Below are 18,564 nucleotides of genomic sequence, written 5' to 3'. Positions count from 1 at the left end.
GCACAGCAGTCCCAAGACCATGGGAAAAGGTAGCGCCACTAATACCACAACAATTTCAGTAGAAGGGACTGAAGAGGAAGAATACCTAATGGAGAAAGGATTATGAGCTGATCTAGATGCAGAGGACCATGAGGTACAATTTGATATACAGAAAGATGAAAACCTAGTTCGACAGGATGTAGAGACAGATTAACCCCAGGAAGAAATTAAACTCTATCCAAACAGACCTTCTCCAGCAGACATTACATTACACTAAAATGTCCTCAAAAGCACAGCTGATGCCTTTCGGTGGCCAAATGGATCCAGAACTGGAAGTTGTTCTTTATCTTTTAGAGACCTTAACACTTTAGCGTAGGAGGCATCTTTACTTACTGATGTTGGCTGCATTCTTACTGCAAGGACTGGCAATATTTGTTTAAACCAGCCACACCAAGAGCCATTAGCACAAGAATAGAAAAGAAGTCAATTTAATTTTCAGGGCCTGTATACAATATATAAAATCCCATGTAGAAGCAGACTCTTGTATTCCACTCACAGCTAGAAAGAGAGCACCATAAACTGCTGTGCATTGCTAACTGCCTAGCAGAGACAGTTAAAGGCTGGAGGCAGAAGGTAGAGAAATGGAGAAGCAGCAACCCAGTGGTGCATGGACAATTCTAATACACATTTAAATGGGTATACACATCAGCAGACGGGTGAGGGCTAGGAAATAATGATACATCAGCCAGAAGAGGTTTAAAAGAGAGACAACGTAGTTCTTGAAGAGGGAAATAAGGCCAATACATACCTTAAATTGGCACTAGATGCTGTGCATTCAGTGAATAGACAGCTAACATGAAGCACCGTACTTCACATGCATGCTTTGGTGCATATCTCTTGCTTTTAACCTGAAGTACTAGTCAGTATCAGCAATATGCCCTTTACAGGAGAAACCCTGTTTGCAGCCCAGGTGTATGAGCCCTTGGAGCAGAAAAGGAAATAGGGTCCCTACAGCTGAGACTGTTTTGTATGAGGGGCTTCTTTTCTAATAAAAGCGGTGAAGGAAAACAGCCTTTTGTATTTGTATTTCAAGGAGCACTACAAGCCATGCCTTTACTGCAAACAATCTTCCCAGCAAAAACAAAAGTTTTGAGGAAGAACCGAAAGTCGAATCCAAGCCTCTTGAGGCTCAATCGTTATGAATAAATAACTCTTCAGATCTGCCCCACAACATCCAACAACAGTTCAGAAAAGCCTATAAAAACGAACATAGTTTAATGCAAAAATATATATCCAGTATGCAAGCAAAACAGTGCACAGCTATTGCCTTTTCAACGATCCAGAACTTCCGACTTTAATCAGTTGGTGCATATAATGCTAAAACCCATACGTTTTTTGATACAGATATTTTCTCATTGCCAGTGAATGGGAATGATCGCATGTGACTGATACGGTTACTAAATGAAACTAAATAATGAGGAATCTTTCAGAGAAGTCCTTAAAGATTAAGGGTCTGATTTGGAGTTGGCAGATGGGTTACTCCGTCACAAACATGGTAGATATCCCGTCCGCCATATTACAATTTCCGTAGGATATAATGTAATCATAATACAGCAGACGGGATATCCATCATGTTTGTGACTGAGGAACCCCATCTGCCAAACTCCCAATCAGTCCCTAGGTACTGACGACATAAGCAATCCCTGACTACACTATTTTCAGTAATTCACACTTCGTGGTGCTAGTCCCTAGAACAACTATACACTTAACACACGGAACAAGTGCAATTGCTCAACACTATGGCGACTCCATTTTGGAATAAAATATACTTTGCATACATGCCAGGATAATGTGATCTGCGATTTAATATAAAAAACAACACTGCAGTTCAATAATAAAATGTATCAGTACATGGTTCAGGCATACAGTGAAATGTTTTTGTTTGCAATAAAATTGTAATATTAAAGACACAGAACAAGTATTTGTACTTGCTCAAGTGGAAGCAGAATATTTTTTTTTTGCCCACAATGGAAACAAATACAGGCAAATGGGTAGGAAATCTGATGAAACAGGAGTAATGTATTATTGTTTGTAAATAAAACACCAGCAATAAAGTACAAGTATCAAAAATTGCAAACCTGAACAACTAAAGGTCTTGCAACAAAGGATACAAGGACTACTCTTCAAAGACAAAACAGCATCACTGCAAAAAAATAGATATAGCAGTATATTCCATATACTTTCTCGTCCCCAAAAAGGACTTCAATCTAAGGCCAATGTTGGGCCTAAACTTAGTACACAAATGTATCGTGGCACAGAATTTCCAAGTAAATACCCTGCAAGGGCGATACATCTAATGGAAAATAAATATTTCTTCACAACAGTAGGTCTCAAAGATGTGTACTTTCCCATCCTGATGCATCCAGTACACAGTGCCTAAGGTTTATAATGAAGAGAACTCATTACTAGTTCAAGGTCCAATCCTTCAGCACTAAATCTGCTCCATAAGTGTTTACAAAAACACCTGCAGTTGTAGCATCATATGTCAGACAATTTATGCACATTCCTACCTAGACAAATAGCTGGTAAATATGAATTTCAGCAGTGCCAAAAGATTGCAGATAGTGGTGAATATTTATTTACAGTTTGGGTTGACAATCAGCTTAAAGAAATTGTCCCCAACATCAGAGTAAATCAAATCTTTTCGGGGGGAGGTGGGGACATATTGGATACTACTGGGTGCAGGGCCAAAGCCACAATGAGTAGAGTAAGAGGATTGCAGAATGTGAATCTCCTTTACCAGACAGTTCAATCTCTGACTGCAAGGAATGTGATGAAGTTGTTGTAGATGATCGCATGTGTGCCCAGTTGATTCCAAATGCAAAATTGCTTTCATGGATGGATAAAGGAAAGGTCGCAAACTCTAGGTCAATCTAGTGATTGTCACAAACATGATATAATTTGAGTTACACTGCTGGAAAATAGAAAGAATGACAAGGGGAAGTTAATTCCATTTACCAGCACACCAAGTCATCATGGCAATACATGCACTGCAACAGGGATGGGGGCAGCCTAAATATCTAGTACTGTTGGTCCGAGACAGATACTGTAAAGCACATACATTTCTTGGAGCTAAAAACAGATTACAGATCTCTAAAGGTTTTTCAAGGGCATATCCAGAACAAGGTTGTGCAAATCCTAACAGACAACGAGACCAGAATGTTTTATCTAAACAAACAGGGAGGAAAAGGATCTTTCCCCTGTCATAATTAGAGCAGAACACGAGGAGAAGAATGATTGCACAGAACATTGCATACCACGGGCCATGTGTGGATAATGTTGCAGCCGACAGCCTAAGCAGGCAAGTAGGCATCACACATGGGTTGAAACTAGCGCAGGAAGTACTATATCACATATTCAATATTTAGGAAAACAATAGACTTGTTCTCAACAAACACAACGTAGAATGTCTTAACTTCAAATCCAGGTGCCACCACCCACAATCGGTGGAGAACGCTCTGTAGATAAATTGGTACAGGAAATGTGTTTACTCGCTTCCTCTGATACCTTTAATCCCGATTTACAAGCAAATTCAAAGATGGTACTAATAATAATAACACCCAGGTGGCCATGACAAATCTGGTATGTTCTCCTCATGGCGATATCTTACCAATACTACGACACATTAACAATGCACAAGGATCTGTTCACGTTACACACGGAAAAATGCGTAACCCAGAGCCCTAGACTGTACAGCAGCAGTCTGGTTTCTGAAATGGGAGAGCTTAGACACTTGGAAATTACCAGGGAAATGAATTATTACGATCAACTAAGGAAGAAAACCTCCCAAGAATCTTTGAAGCGAAATGGTGCGTATATTACAACTGGTGGACAAAAATAACAACTAGCAAACATTAACCAGAGAAAAGGTAACTATACCTTACCTAACACATTTTTTTAGTGCTGATCTCGGTTATACCTCTTTAGCAGTCCATATCTTCCCCACTGCTGTGTTTACTAAATGGGTATTAAAAAACATATCTTCACGGTACCAGTCATAAGTATTCTCTAGGGGATTAAAGTAGGTATTCTCCACACGGGGTGCCAGCACTCCGTGGTGCTCTAAGGTACTTAAATCAGGAGGATTGATGAAACCGTGGTGGAGCCTATGCACAAGGCACGCCCAAACATCTTATGTCAAAAACCGTCTTTTAAATTGCAGTTACATCGCTAAGGAGAGTTAGTGAATAACAGCCTCTAACAGTGGAAAAACTGTCTCTAAATGTCCACAAGGAGAAGATTGCAATGAATGCAAATATCGTTTATACCAAAGAAAGTCTGCCTTCATTCTGTCATAATTGTACAAGTGTGGTAGACGCAACATTGCACCCTTAGGTTGTTAGAAGAGCAGTAATTTATCAAGGAAAGATAATCAATTTTTCGTTGCTCAAGCCCCGCAAGGACTGGGGACCAGCAGTCACTAAAGGTGTCAGTGCAAGGTGAGTTGTGCAAACAATTCAATTATGCTATTTTATGGCAAAAAAATACAGAGCTCATGCTACAAGAAAGAGGAGTATTACATCCACCTTGCTGAGAAATACTTTCCAACAACCGCTTCTTCAAAAGGGAGACATATCACTACACAATCTGTGCACAGCTTGTGAATCTATAAGAGGTTTTGCAACGGGAAACATACCAGTTACTTATTTATAGGTATGGTTGTGCAGCTTAAAGCACTTCTATAGTCCCATGCCACCCTCTCTCCGGCCTGATGGAGGAAGCAAAAGAAATAAAATCCAAGATGGATGTCACGTGCAGGGGCAATGTGGGATTACAGTCGATGTTCTAGTGAATCATACGACTCCGTCTATGTTGACGCCTTGTTAGGAGAAAGAAAATACTACTACAGTACTTCTGCGCCCAGTCACTGGCTGTCGGGACTATGCACAGCATGTGTATTTAGAAGTGTTTCGAGCTGCAAAACCATACTTTTAGGGAAATAGCTGGTATCACATTATGTACATCTACACGTGTAAAACTGCGTTTACACACAAGCAATTTGGAATTCGAATAGCATTTCCAGGAATACGTCTGGAACCTACAACTGTTACATTTTAACAGACATAAACTTAGAAACCTTTGTGAATACTAAAGAATTAGAGCTCCGCCGTGAAGGAAAACAATATTTGAAAATATGCATGAATTAAATCTAAAAAACATTATTTTGGACAGAGACAACAGGCAGAAGGCAGACTTAATCCCTCCCTGTGCCCTCTTTGCATATCTTGAAAAGGTTATGTTTCTTTCAGTATATAGTTTGGCTAATTTTGAAATCACCACGTTACCACTAATAATTTCTGTTTCTTTTCAGTGGTTTCAGAGCACGGTGAGCAAAGATGACTCCATGCCAGATGCGCTGAAAAATCTCATATTCTCAAGTTTTGATCCCTTATACAAGTTTCACTCAAGTTTTCTCAAGGAAATCGAGCAAAGACTGGCCTTGTGGTAAGGCTGTCATATTTCACTTTCTAACTATGGTTTCCTTTTTGTTTTCTTATGTGTATTGGCAGGCATGGCCATAATTATAGATTTAAAATAACTCCAGTTCTGCAATTTGACATTACCTCCAGAGCTTAGTTTCAAAGAGGGTTACCAGTGGTTCTTACCCTCAGAAAAATAAACTGTGAACATTCTATGATGCTGTAGGCTAAAGTTTAAACACACTTATTTATCTTCTTCATATTCATTGTTATTAATTTAAAAGGTGTGATTTAGAAGACAGTAATAGGTATATTTCTAGAACAGTATTTAAACACCTACTTCTTCTGTCGCAAAGATATTGCATAGTGATGTAGAATTTACAGTTGCCATCTGGTTCTTAGGCGACCGTTTGGAGTGCATGATTGATAATGGTTGCATTTTGGCCTATGTGAGAGGTGTTCTGTGAGTTGCATGCTGTAAATAGACACGTTCTGACGTGGAGTGCAAACTAATCAGTCATGGTTCTGACGAGTGTGAGATGGTTCCTTTCGCAAATGCAGATACATACTATCTTTTTGAGGAGTGATCTGCCTCATATCTTTTAAATAACCATTGATTGAGGATATGTGGTGTCTTCGCAGGAGGCACTGAAGAGTAGTCCCCTCTTTAAGGAGCTGCTTACAAACATTTTACCTTAGATGGTTTTATGTAGCAATCTTTCTCCCATTAGCACCACTTCAGAGTGCTAATGGGGTTTAGTACATTCTTGTCCTGATTTGTAGAATGCGGTCTCAGTCAAGAGTCTTGTTTTGTTTTCAAACTGTAGTGTATCGGTTTAAAATATTTGTGTTTTTAATAATTGATTGGTCTCAAGGCTATGAAGGTTGGTGGGTTGTTAAACTCTTTAAATCCTGTGTGAGGTGTTTGACTCGCCCATTGCCCAGTATGATGTTATTCAAATGGGCTGACTTGGCGAGCCATGATAACCATCTACTGGCCTATGTTGGCTGTGTTGATGAAAGGATAGACAGTATTACAATTACAACATGTTCAGTTGTTGGTTGGTATGTTGAATAGAGAGATATCCAACTCTCTTTCTGCTTTCTCGCTGCATGATCTCATTGAAAGCTATGAGATGTTAAACTGGAAGCCATCTTGCTGCCTTGACATGATTCGTTCTTTCTCATACAGACCGGAATGGGAACCCAAAGCAGCTCCTGGCACAATTTGTCAGACTAGCTCCCATAGGGTGCATAGCGAACAAACCTGACCACCACAATGGGGCTGGGAGGTCCCACACCTCCCATACCCCCCCCCCCAAACACCAAAAGTACGATTTAGGAAAATATGACAAAAACAGTGCATTCTACAACCTTATGTTCATTATATATTCTATTGTGTTCGTTTTTAAAACATAGTAGATGATGACCTTAGAGTGCACCAAGACATGGCAGTCTTTACTGGGGCTCTCAATGATTCCTTCACCCTCACCCTCTAACACTGCCTCCCATCTCTGCATAGCCCCTCTCTTCCATGTATTTTATTTGTCTTATAGCGCCTCTTTCCAGCATAGGGTGGTGGAGCACTTTACATCACACAGACATACAGAAGCAATGAATCATAACTGTAAATCAGGAATTAGAAAATGTTGCATAAGACAAAAGGGAATACAACGTGCACGATTCACATCAGCCATACTAGTATGCATTTGACGAGTGCTTGGTATGGGGAAGCATAAAGTCAGGATTCAGAACGTAACACATTGGTTAGAGTTGACTTTACTAATAACAATTCATTTCTACCCAAACAAACCTTTTTTTGTAAAATTAAGATAATGAGAGACTGGGAAAAAAATATAACTTTCTAACCTCTACCATGCAGTTTGCACGCAGCTCATTGATGGCAATTCACAGCTCACTGTGCTAGAGTATGATTGTTATTTATGAACTGTACTGTAACAAAAGGATCTCTGTGACAAAAGCAGTATCCTACTGAGCACTGCACTTGAAATACTTTTCTGTGATCTGCATAGTACATTTTCTAGGCAGCAGGTATATTAACCCTCTGCACTACCTTATGAGTCAAAACTGGTGCTAGACAAAACTCAGAACTCTCTCCAGGAGGTACAGTAATCACCAGAGTTATCTTGGCACTTTTATTGTTGCCTGAAAACTGTTGGATATACAAGGAACTCTGCAGTGCTTTCAAAACTGCTTCACTGCTACAAAACCGCCCCTCCTAAGCAACAAAAGCGGTGCCCCACCCTTCCAGCCTCCCAGGGAAATGCCCAGCATGGCAAGTCTGGCTTTGTTCTCAGAGCCCTTCCCTGTGCAATTTCTGCTTCTCCAGCTTGCTATTTCCCGGTTGGCCTCCCACTCCAACCTCCATAGACATCCTTCCATCAATGGTTCCTGCAGTTTCCCATCCTAATCAAATTGCCACAGGGAAGGCCTCTTACGCCACAAAAACAACCTGCTTTTCCCCAATATACTTCTCCAGCCCCTTCCAGAACACTCCAGGTGTTCAGTGCAACCCGCAGTCTGTCCCAGTGCTGGAGTATGTAGGCTCCCGAGCAACTGAGCACTTATAGAGCCTGTGGACACAACTAGGCAAACACTGATCATCGCTAGGTCTTGTAGACCGTAATTAAGCATCCCAGACATAGGTGCCATTGTTTCACATCATGGCCCAATTCATTGTGCCGCATCCACATGAATGGCAGAGTGTCAGTGTTTGCCTCTGGCATTCAGCATCTCCTCTCTGGCATTCAGCATCTCCTCTGTAGTCATGTTGAGTTGATTGGTCCACTAGAAAATAAATTATTGAATCATAAGTAACTCGTAAGCCGTTTGACAAACTGCAAGAAATGTGGCTGTGCTCTGATTCTGCTGCATCTTTTTCTTCATTCTGTGTTTGCCTAGGATTGTTTAAGCGTTTCACCAGTTATTCAGGAAAGCCACTTTGGGTGGTGTGTGCATGAAATCTGCATGTCTTTTTTTTATTCTCTGTCCCAAAATACTGTACAAGTTTACACCAAACCCACCATGAAGGCACAGGCTGTGCCACGACCGATCCTTTTTAGGTCTGGTTTTAATAAAATTAGATATATCTATAAACACATTTACATGGGCTTTCAGTCAATCCTTATTATCCATTAGTGTGTTGTGATGTCATCATCTTCACCCAATACAACTTATGGCAGGGGAACTGTCCACTTCAGCCGTTGGTTCTTTTCTGTATGCAGTTCCTACAAAAACCAAAAGCACGGCATGCAGGTCAGAACCCCACATGGGGGTAGCCCCTTTCAGGAGCAAGAGCCCTCACACACTGCAAGGGGTGTCATGCTTCATCATCGGGCAGCTCCACATTGGGCTGGCTCCGCAATGCCCAGTAGGCCCCTCTGGGGGACTCTTTACCGAAGATCTTTTATGAGCGTGAGTAGATTGGTACAGGAAAGGTAAATTAAAAATGACTAGGGGAAATCAAAAATCAGTTTGTGTAGGAGCCCCTGTCATGATTAAAAGCAACCGAGTGAGTCAGTAGTGGGTACAATGATCCTTCTGACTCAGGTGTCAGAATGGAATAAGTTCGACATGCTTCTTTCCTATTTAATGTCCCACATGGATCATGACAATTCCTCAGGACCAGAAACCTAGCCTACTCTCAGGGGGGTTGTGTTTAATGGATATCCTCATGTAATCCACCACTTGGAAAATAAGTGTGTTGTGTCTAACTGTTCTGTGAAAAGCTGACCAACTTGATCACTTAAAAGTTCAATCAAGTGGCAGCGGGGACACCCTTTGGGCGTCTCGCTTGAGCCCCGTAGAGCCTCTTCTCAAAGACTTACCCCGTCCTCTGCCCTCGCGGGTGGGGGCATGTATGTTCGACCTTTAAAGGCCCTCGGTCCCTTTTTGTTGCGAAGTATTTTTTATGTATATATATATATATATATATATATCTGTGTGTGTGTAAAAATATATATATATATATGTGTGTGTTTGTACCATGTGTGGTTGTAGCTACACATGCTTAGCATACTCCTGCCATCTAGTGTACGGCTCTGACATTTGCAAATTGTTGTTCTTTGAAGAAGTTTCTTGAATAAACGTGATGTGACTCTTCCTCTCATTGTACATTGTACATGGGTATTGGCTTATTGTTCGATTGTGCTTTTTCTGCCACTGGGTTCGGAAGTGCAAGAGTGGGCTGCGAGTTCACTGTGTTCTCCATGGGCTCCTCAGATCCCGTCGGTTCTGAGTCTACCCTGCTTTCAGCAGAAATCCGTCGCTCCTTGAGGGTCGTAGCCTGCCTCAAAAACCTCTCTGGGCGTAGGCCTCTTTGGGGGACAAACAAGTTCAGAATCTCTGTTGTCTGAAAATGCACACTCCAATAGTATCCTTGTACTCACATGAAATATCTGTGAACTTAACACCATGAGGTGTGCAGCATTTGTCTCTCTCCCGACCAGAGACACCACGTCGTCTTCATGCCTTGCCCTGAGGGAACACTGTTGGGCACACACCATAATCCAGCATCATGACCGGTCTGGCACTACGTACATCTTCAGGGAGGAAGATCCCCTCGGCACCCAGAAGGAAGTTGATCCACCAGGTCTCCCCCTCTCACAGTGGTCGTTCAGCCCAGAACTGCTGTCCCGGAGCAAACCTGAAGATGACTAGCCAGACAATGTTTATGTGTGTATGAAGCCTGGGCCACACCAAGAGTCATGAAAATAGCAGCCCTCCAGAGTCTGTAGGATATCGAGCATTGCAGTCAGGGCAAATCGCCCTCCACCCCCTGAGTATCTCCTGCTACAGTCTGAAACCTCAACATAGTTAATACCAGACTTGTGGGGCATCTATTTGAACCTATGCATTCATGCCCTCTGCAACTCCTTTCCTTGAAGGTGGCCTTCCTTGTGGCAGTCGCCTTGTTTAGGCACATCAGAGAGCTGCAAGTTCTTACCATTCAGGAGCCTTTTATACAGATTCCCAGAGATGTTTTTTCTTGGAACCAACTATTCGCTCCTTCTTCAGTTAGTTTTGCCCTTCCATCTTAACTAAACCAAAGAATCTCCGGTCTTCTTGTGACAGCCCAATTCTGTGGCAGAAAGGGCACTGCACACGTTAGATGTTGCGGTCTTTCATGTACTACATAGATAGGCTCAAATCATTCTGCAAGTCAAACCAGTTCTTTACCTCCTTTGCTAAACCTCACAAGTAGCAGCCTGTCTCAGATGCTGGAATAGCCAGGTGAATTGTCAAATGCATTCAGACCTTCTACCTCAAGGAGAAGAGGGTCCTGTACACTCCTCTTGGGGTGTACTCTATTTAGTGGAAGGGAGCTACTGGCACCTTCCTAGGAAGCATCCCCTTAACCGATATTTGCAAAACAGCATCCTAGCAAACCCCTCACACTTTTGCTAAAAAATATTTAATGGACATCTTTGCCCGTCAGTAAGCTCTAGTTGGCAAAGCTATTTTAAGGACATTTTCCCCACACATCTGCATCATCCACACATTCACCACCATGGCTTTGTGGGTATTGCTATACAGTCTATGCTAAATATGTGTATCTACAGCCACTGATATATGAACAGGAAACGCTACTGACCCTGTAAGCATCTGTTTGTGGATTGTAATGCTTTAGATTCATATGCACCCCTCTCCTCCCCAGATGCATGTGCATGTACAAAGGTTACAGGGTCCTGTAGTCAGGTTCTGAATTTACTCATACAAAACCATAGAAATTCAGCAGTTATAGTTAGAGTTCTTTCATCTAAATAAAACTCACGCCCTAGGGTAACTATAACTCGCGCCTTCGCCATGCACAGTTGGCTCATCAATTTTTTTGAAAATGTTGCAGTGAGAATTTGAAAGATGGCATAAATTGTGTCATCAATTATATACTGTGGAGTATTTAGCTGTGCGTGGCGGAGGCGCGAGTTACAGTTACCTTTGGGCGTGAGTATTAGTTATTTAGTTACTTGAAAGAACTCCAACTATAACTGCTGAATTTTTATGGTTTTGTACGAGTAAATTCAGAACCTAACAATAATGCCCCTGTAACCTTTGTTTTTTTCAGTGAATTACTATGTTTTTTTAACATATAGTAATTTTCATTACTATATGTTAATCCAACCACCGCCAATCCAACCTTAGGCCGTGCGTGGTGGCGCTTGGCCAGAGGGCCAGGCCTTGAGGCCAACCCCCTATAATCACCCAACCTTGTGCCGTGCACGACCTTCTCCGGTGCACAGTAGACTTCGCCCACAGGGGCAGGCCTGCAGCCAATCCCTGCTGCCAAATGCCCTAACCACCCAACCCATTGCTGTGCACAGCCCTTTGCGCATGCACTGCTGAAGTTGTCCTCTACTCTCTGGTTGTGACAATAGGTGTGTGAGGCCATATCTGGGGGTAAGAGTGGCTGTCAGTGTGGCTGGGTGTGAGACTACATACATCAGTGTTTTAGTAGGTGTGTCACTATGTGCATGGCTCTGGGAGTGGGTGCATCAGGGTGTCAGTGGGTCTGTGAGTTGGTGTGTGACGGTCTGAGTGGGTGTGTCAGTGGGTGCGTAACTATCTGAGTGGGTCTGAGTGGGTGTGTGAGGGTCTGACTGGGACTCTGAGTGAGTGCATTAGGGTCTGAGTGGGTCTGTGAGTGGGTGTGTGAGGGTCTGAGTGGGACTGTGAATGGGTGTGTGAGTGGGAGAATTGATTTAAAGAGAGGCAGAGAGCGAAAGAAAGTGAGAAGGAGAGAGACAGTTTTTTAGTCTTTGTTGTCTGATATACTTGGTTATTTGTTTCCAATTTAAAATCAAAGATGTATTTTTTTTTTAACATAATATATTATTTTTAATAACAAAAAAAATTGTAAATGAGTCAAGCTAGACTCAAACACCTAAAACTCAGTGTGAAGGTCTGCGACCTTCACACTGAGCTACTGTGTTTTTTTTGTTTGTTTGTTTTTTAAGCCCTTTATCGGCAATCTGGGACCGCGAGGGAGCCCTTAAGAGCTCCCCTGCGGTTCCTCCTTATTTATTTATTTTTTATATACTTTTTTAAATTATAAAATGTCCTTACGGGCTACCTGGCACTGCAGGGGAAGCCTTAAGACTTCTCTTGCAGTGCCATTGAGCATGGAACTGCTTTGACAGCAGCTCCACGCTTGGTAAAGCATTTCATCTCTGTCCCTTGTACACGTCCAGGGGACAGAAGGAAAGCTCTGCTGTTTGACAGCGGGACTTGCTTTAAAGGTCCCTCTGTCAAACAGCAGAGTGTTTGCTGTGGCTTGGCTGCAGCTGCAGAGCTTTCATTAATGCCCCTGGGGGTGGTGGTGGTCTCCGGGGTACGGGGCTGTGGGCCCCACCACATATATTTAACTAGAAGCCCCAGGGAGAGGGTGGTCCCCAGGGCAGTGGGGTCCCCCCTTCACTTTTTTCAAGCTTTGCCATGGGGTTGTTGGAACCCGGGCACGGGGGCAGCGGACCCGCCTCCCTCCCCACACACATATATTTAAAGCAAAGCCCCGGAGGGTTTTGGCTCAAGCCGAGTCCCAAGATGGCTACCAACATTTCCTGGTTTGAAGTATTGGCAGCCGATCGGAGCTGTGCATTTCCCTGCATGAGCTTGTTTTTGTTCGTGAATACTTTACTGCCAGAGATACACAGATTTGAATTTCCCTAATGTAGGAAGTTGGCTCTGTATGTACTATTTCAAAGTAAGAAATAGCATGCACAGAGTCCAAGGGTTCCCCTTAGAGGTAAGATAGTGGCAAAAAGACATAATTCTAATGCTCTATTTTGTGGTAGTGTTGTCGAGCAGTAGGCTTATCAGAGGGTAGTGTTAAGCATTTGTTGTATATACACACAGGCAATAAATAAGGAACACACACTCAAAGACAATTCCAGGCCAATAGGTTTTTATATAGAAAAATATATTTTCTTAGTTTATTTTAAGAACCACAGGTTCAAGATTTACAAACAATACTTTAAATCAAAGGTATTTCACTTAGGAACTTTAGGAACTTTGAATTCGCAAAATAGCATATACAGTTTTCACACAAATGGCAAATAGCTATTTTAAAACTAGACAGTGCAATTTTCAACAGTTTCTGGGGGAGGTAAGTGTTTGTTAGTTTTGCAGGTAAGTAAACCACCTACAGGGTTCAAAGTTGGGTCCAAGGTAGCCTACCGTTGGGGGTTCAGGGCAACCCCAAAGTTACCACACCAGCAGCTCAGGGCCGGTCAGGTGCAGAGGTCAAAGTGGTGCCCAAAACGCATAGGCTTCAATGGAGAAGGGGGTGCCCCGGTTCCAGTCTGCCAGCAGGTAAGTACCCGCGTCTTCGGAGGGCAAACCATGGGGGTTTTGTAGGGCACCTGGGGGGACACAAGTCAGCACAAAAAGTACACCCTCAGCGGCACGGGGGCGGCTGGGTGCAGTGTGCAAACAGGCGTCGGTTTCGCAATAGGTTTCATTGGGGGACCAAGGGGTCTCTTCAGCGATGCAGGCAAGGGGGGGGGGCTCCTCGGGGTAGCCACCACCTGGGCAAGGGAGAGGGCCACCTGGGGGTCGCTCCTGCACTGGAGGCCGGATGCTTCAGGTCCTGGGGGCTGCGGGTGCAGTGTCTTTACCAGGCGTCGGGTCTTTGAAGCAGGCAGTCGCAGTCAGGGGGAGCCTTGGGTTTCCCTCTGCAGGCGTTGCTGTGGGGGCGCAGGGGGGTCAACTCTGGCTACTCACGGTCTTGTAGTCGCTGGGGAGTCCTACCTGTGGTGTTTGTTCTCCACAAGTTGAGCCGGGGGCGTCGGGTGCAGAGTGCAAAGTCTCACGCTTCCGGCGGGAAACATGTGTTGTTTCAAAGTTGCTTCTTTGTTGCAAAGTTGCAGTCTTTGTGGAGCAGAGCCGCTGTCCTCAGGAGTTCTTGGTCCTTTTAGATGCAGGGTAGTCCTCTGAGGCTTCAGAGGTCGCTGGACCCTGTGGAACGCGTCGCTGGAGCAGTGTCTTTAGAAGTGGGGAGACAGGTCGGTAGAGCTGGGGCCAAAGCAGTTGGTGTCTCTGTCTTCTCTGCAGGTTTTCAGCTCAGCAGCCCTTCTTCGTCTTAGGTTGCAGGAATCTATCTTGCTGTGTTCTGGGAGCCCCTAAATACTCGATTTAGGGGTGTGTTTAGGTCTGGGGGGTTAGTAGTCAATGGCTACTAGCCCTGAGGGTGGCTACACCCTCTTTGTGCCTCTTCCCTGAGGGGAGGGGGGCACATCCCTATCCCTATTGGGGGAATCCTCCATCTGCAAGATGGAGGATTTCTAAAAGTCAGAGTCACCTCAGCTCAGGACACCTTAGGGGCTGTCCTGACTGGCCAGTGACTCCTCCTTGTTTTTCTCATTATCTCCTCCGGCCTTGCCGCCAAAAGTGGGGCCGTGGCAGGAGGGGGCGGGCAACTCCACTAGCTGGAGTGCCCTGGGGTGCTGTAACAAAGGGGGTGGGCCTTTGAGGCTCACCGCCAGGTGTTACAGTTCCTGCAGGGGGAGGTGAGAAGCACCTCCACCCAGTACATGCTTTGTTACTAGCCACAGAGTGACAAAGGCACTCTCCCCATGTGGCCAGCAACATGTCTAGTGTGTGGCAGGCTGCTAAAACTAGTCAGCCCACACTGGTAGTCTGTTAAGGTTTCAGGGGCATCTCTAAGATGCCCTCTGGGGTGTATTTTACAATATAATGTACACTGGCATCAGTGTGCATTTATTGTGCTGAGAAGTTTGATACCAAACTTCCCAGTTTTCAGTGTAGCCATTATGGTGCTGTGGAGTTTGTGCATGACAGACTCCCAGACCATATACTCTTATGGCTACCCTGCACTTACAATGTCTAAGGTTTTATTTAGACACTGTAGGGGCATAGTGCTCATGCACTTATGCCCTCACCTATGGTATAGTGCACCCTGCCTTAGGGCTGTAAGGCCTGCTAGAGGGGTGACTTATCTATACCTATAGGCAGTGTGAGGTTGGCATGGCACCCTGAGGGGAGTGCCATGTCGACTCAGTCATTTTATCCCCACCAGCACACACAATCTGGCAAGCAGTGTGTCTGTGCTGAGTGAGGGGTCCCCAGGGTGGCATAAGACATGCTACAGCCCTTAGAGACCTTCCCTGGCATCAGGGCCCTTGGTACCAAGGGTACCAGTTACAAGGGACTTACCTGGATGCCAGGGTGTGCCAATTGTGGAAACAAAGGTACAGGTTAGGGAAAGAACACTGGTGCTGGGGCCTGATTAGCAATCATAACTTGGCATCAGCAAAGGCAAAAAGTCAGGGGGTAACCATGCCAAGGAGGCATTTCCTTACACCTAAATTTCTCAAACACTAATGAACGAATTTACTCTAAATAAGCAAAAGTGTAATCTGCATACCGACAGCTAGCTTTCTGCCAAATTTGGTGTAATTCCATTAACATTGGAAACACAACCTGTTTTGAGCCCCTTTTTTTCTCGGGCGGATCACCCCGAAGCCTTCCACAGCACTTTTTATTTGGAAAATTTTGTGAAGATTCCTCAAATGGTGCCAAAGATATAGGCAAGTCAAAAAACGCTTTTCCTATGGTAAAATGGTCCTAACTATAACTACCTACTTGCGACCGCCAATAGGTAATATGTATATATGTTCGTGGCATGTGTAGCTGCAGATACACATGCTGTGCATTATCCTGCCATGTAGTGTTGGGCTCGGAGTGTTACAAGGTGTTTTTCTTCAAAGAAGTATTTTCGAGTCACGGGACTGAGTGACTCCTCCCTTTCTGCTCCATTGCACATAGGCGTCGACTCCATCTTAGATTGTTTGCTTTCCTCCATCGGGTTCGGACGTGTTCCTCTTCGCTCTACGGTACAATTCTACGGTATTGTTATCGTTCGGTACCGGGTTAGTGTTAGTGTTTCAACACCGACATCAAGACCGCTTTGGCGACCCTTCGGGGCTTCCACTCTGCACTGAGGCCTGGTCGCCCGACAACACCCGTCGTCCCAGACTAATGGAGCGGACCCCCTTCCGTTTCTGTCCTAAGTGTCACTCAAAGTATCCTAATACAGACCAGTACTGGGTCGGTAATCTGTGTTTGTCACCCGAACACAGAGAGGATACTTGTGAAGCTTGCTGGGCGTTTCGATCAAAGAAGACCTTGAGAGATCGACGAGCAAGAAGACTGCAAATGGCGTCGAGACCGAAAGAGCAGTTCGACGTCGAGGAGGAGCAAAGAATCTCCATCCAAGAGACGGAATCGGATGAATCCGACAGTGAGCGACCCCCGACGGTGCAACAAACCATGAGTAAACCTGCTCCGTCCCAAACTCAGGGTCACGCCAAGAAAATTAAGGCCATGGGGACGCCACTGCCAGCAGGCAATGGCTTAACCCACCGAAAGGAAGGTGACCAAACATTGGCACCGAAAAAGGCCAAGGAGTTGCCAAGGACTTCCGACTCCCGTCGAGAATCCGGCACCAAACGATTTCGACACCGAGTGATCCAATCGACAAAACCTCGAAAAAGCTCCTCGGAACCGAAAAAGACTATACCAGCAGAAACTTCGGTACCGAAAAAAGCAGCCTCGGAGCCGAAAAGAAGCTCTTATACAGAAGAGAAAGGACTTTCCATGCAACTCAAGGAAAGACATCAATTTGAGCAAGTTAGGTATGGAAGAATCTGACCATACACAACAGAGGTTACATATCCAAAAAGAGACTGGCAAGATTCAGACTTTATCTCCACTCAAATCGAAAAGAAAGCTTGCATTTCAGGAAACGAAAACGCAACCAAAGGCCAAAGTGGTTAGAGACAAATCACCACCACCAATGTTCTCATCACAGCTATCCCCACTGCACTCACCACATTTGTCACCGGTGGGAACACCTACAATGCAGTCACCCACACATACTGGGATGACCCAAGATGATGCTGATGCATGGGATTTATATGATCCACCAGTGTCGGATAACAGCCCAGAATATTATCCAACCAAGCCGTCACCACCAGAAGACAGTACTACATATACGCAGGTACTAGCCAGGGCAGCTACGTTCCACAACGTAGCAATGCACACAGAGCCAGTGGAGGATGACTTCCTTTTTAACACTCTGGCATCCACCCACACATCGTATCAAAACCTGCCAATGCACCCGTGCATGCTCAAGCACGCGCAACAGGTCTTCCTGGAGCCTGTAAAAGGAAGAGCTATCACACCTAGAGTTGAAAAAAGTACAAACCACCCCCAACAGATCCAGTGTTCATAACACAGCAGCTCACACCGGAATCAGTGGTTGTAGGGGCAGCAAGGAAAAGAGCAAACTCTCAATCGTCAGGAGATGCTCCACCACCTGACAAAGAAAGTCGGAAATTTGATGCTGCTGGCAAGCGAGTGGCATCACAAGCAGCCAATCAATGGCGAATTGCGAATTCACAAGCCCTACTTGCACGCTACGACCGGGCACACTGGGACGAGATGCAAGACACCATACAGCACTTGCCCAAGGAACACCAAAAACGTGCCCAGCAAGTAGTTGAAGAGGGACAGGCCATATCTAACAACCAGATAAGGTCCGCACTAGACTCGGCAGATACGGCAGCACGGACGGTCAACATGGCTGTAACCATTCGCAGGCATGCATGGCTGCCGAGTTCTGGATTCAAGCCAGAGATTCAACAAGCGGTGTTAAATATGCCGTTTAATCAACAACAGTTAGGCTTTTCCCCCTCTCCCACTCATTCCTTATCTAGTCAACAAATTGAGTCAAAACAAATTCAAACTAATACTCATAGCACCAACCTGGGCTTGCCAACCGTGCTACACAACACTGTTGGACTTATCAGTAGTACCCCACATCAAACTACCAAACAGACCAGATCTGTTAACACAACACAAACAACTGATCAGACACCTGAATCCAGCATCTCTCAATCTAACAATCTGGCTCCTGAAGTCTTAGAGTTAGGACATTTAAATCTTCCACAAGAGTGTATGGAGGTCATTAAACAAGCAAGAAAACCTACAACAAGACATTGTTACGCAAACAAATGGAAAAGATTTGTTTGCTACTGCCACACTAATCAAATTCAACCACTACATG

The 18,564-nt window shown here is 44.5% G+C and overlaps 1 protein-coding gene across 6 annotated transcripts in view; it reads left to right on the top strand.

Annotated features, from left to right (window-relative positions):
• FARP1 (FERM, ARH/RhoGEF and pleckstrin domain protein 1) overlaps window positions 1-18,564 on the top strand; it is a 459,262-nt gene that overhangs the window by 336,171 nt on the left and 104,527 nt on the right. For all 6 annotated transcript variants that reach the window (XM_069205182.1, XM_069205178.1, XM_069205181.1 and 3 more), the window contains exon 16: window positions 5,351-5,484. In XM_069205182.1, coding sequence (XP_069061283.1) covers window positions 5,351-5,484 — 134 coding nt within the window. The remainder of the gene's footprint in view (window positions 1-5,350; window positions 5,485-18,564) is intronic.

This window comes from Pleurodeles waltl, chromosome 8 (genome assembly GCF_031143425.1).
Source record: "Pleurodeles waltl isolate 20211129_DDA chromosome 8, aPleWal1.hap1.20221129, whole genome shotgun sequence".
NCBI lineage: Eukaryota > Metazoa > Chordata > Amphibia > Caudata > Salamandridae > Pleurodeles > Pleurodeles waltl.
The sequence above is the reverse complement of the archived record's forward strand: the minus strand, read 5'-3'. Positions and strand labels throughout refer to the sequence as shown.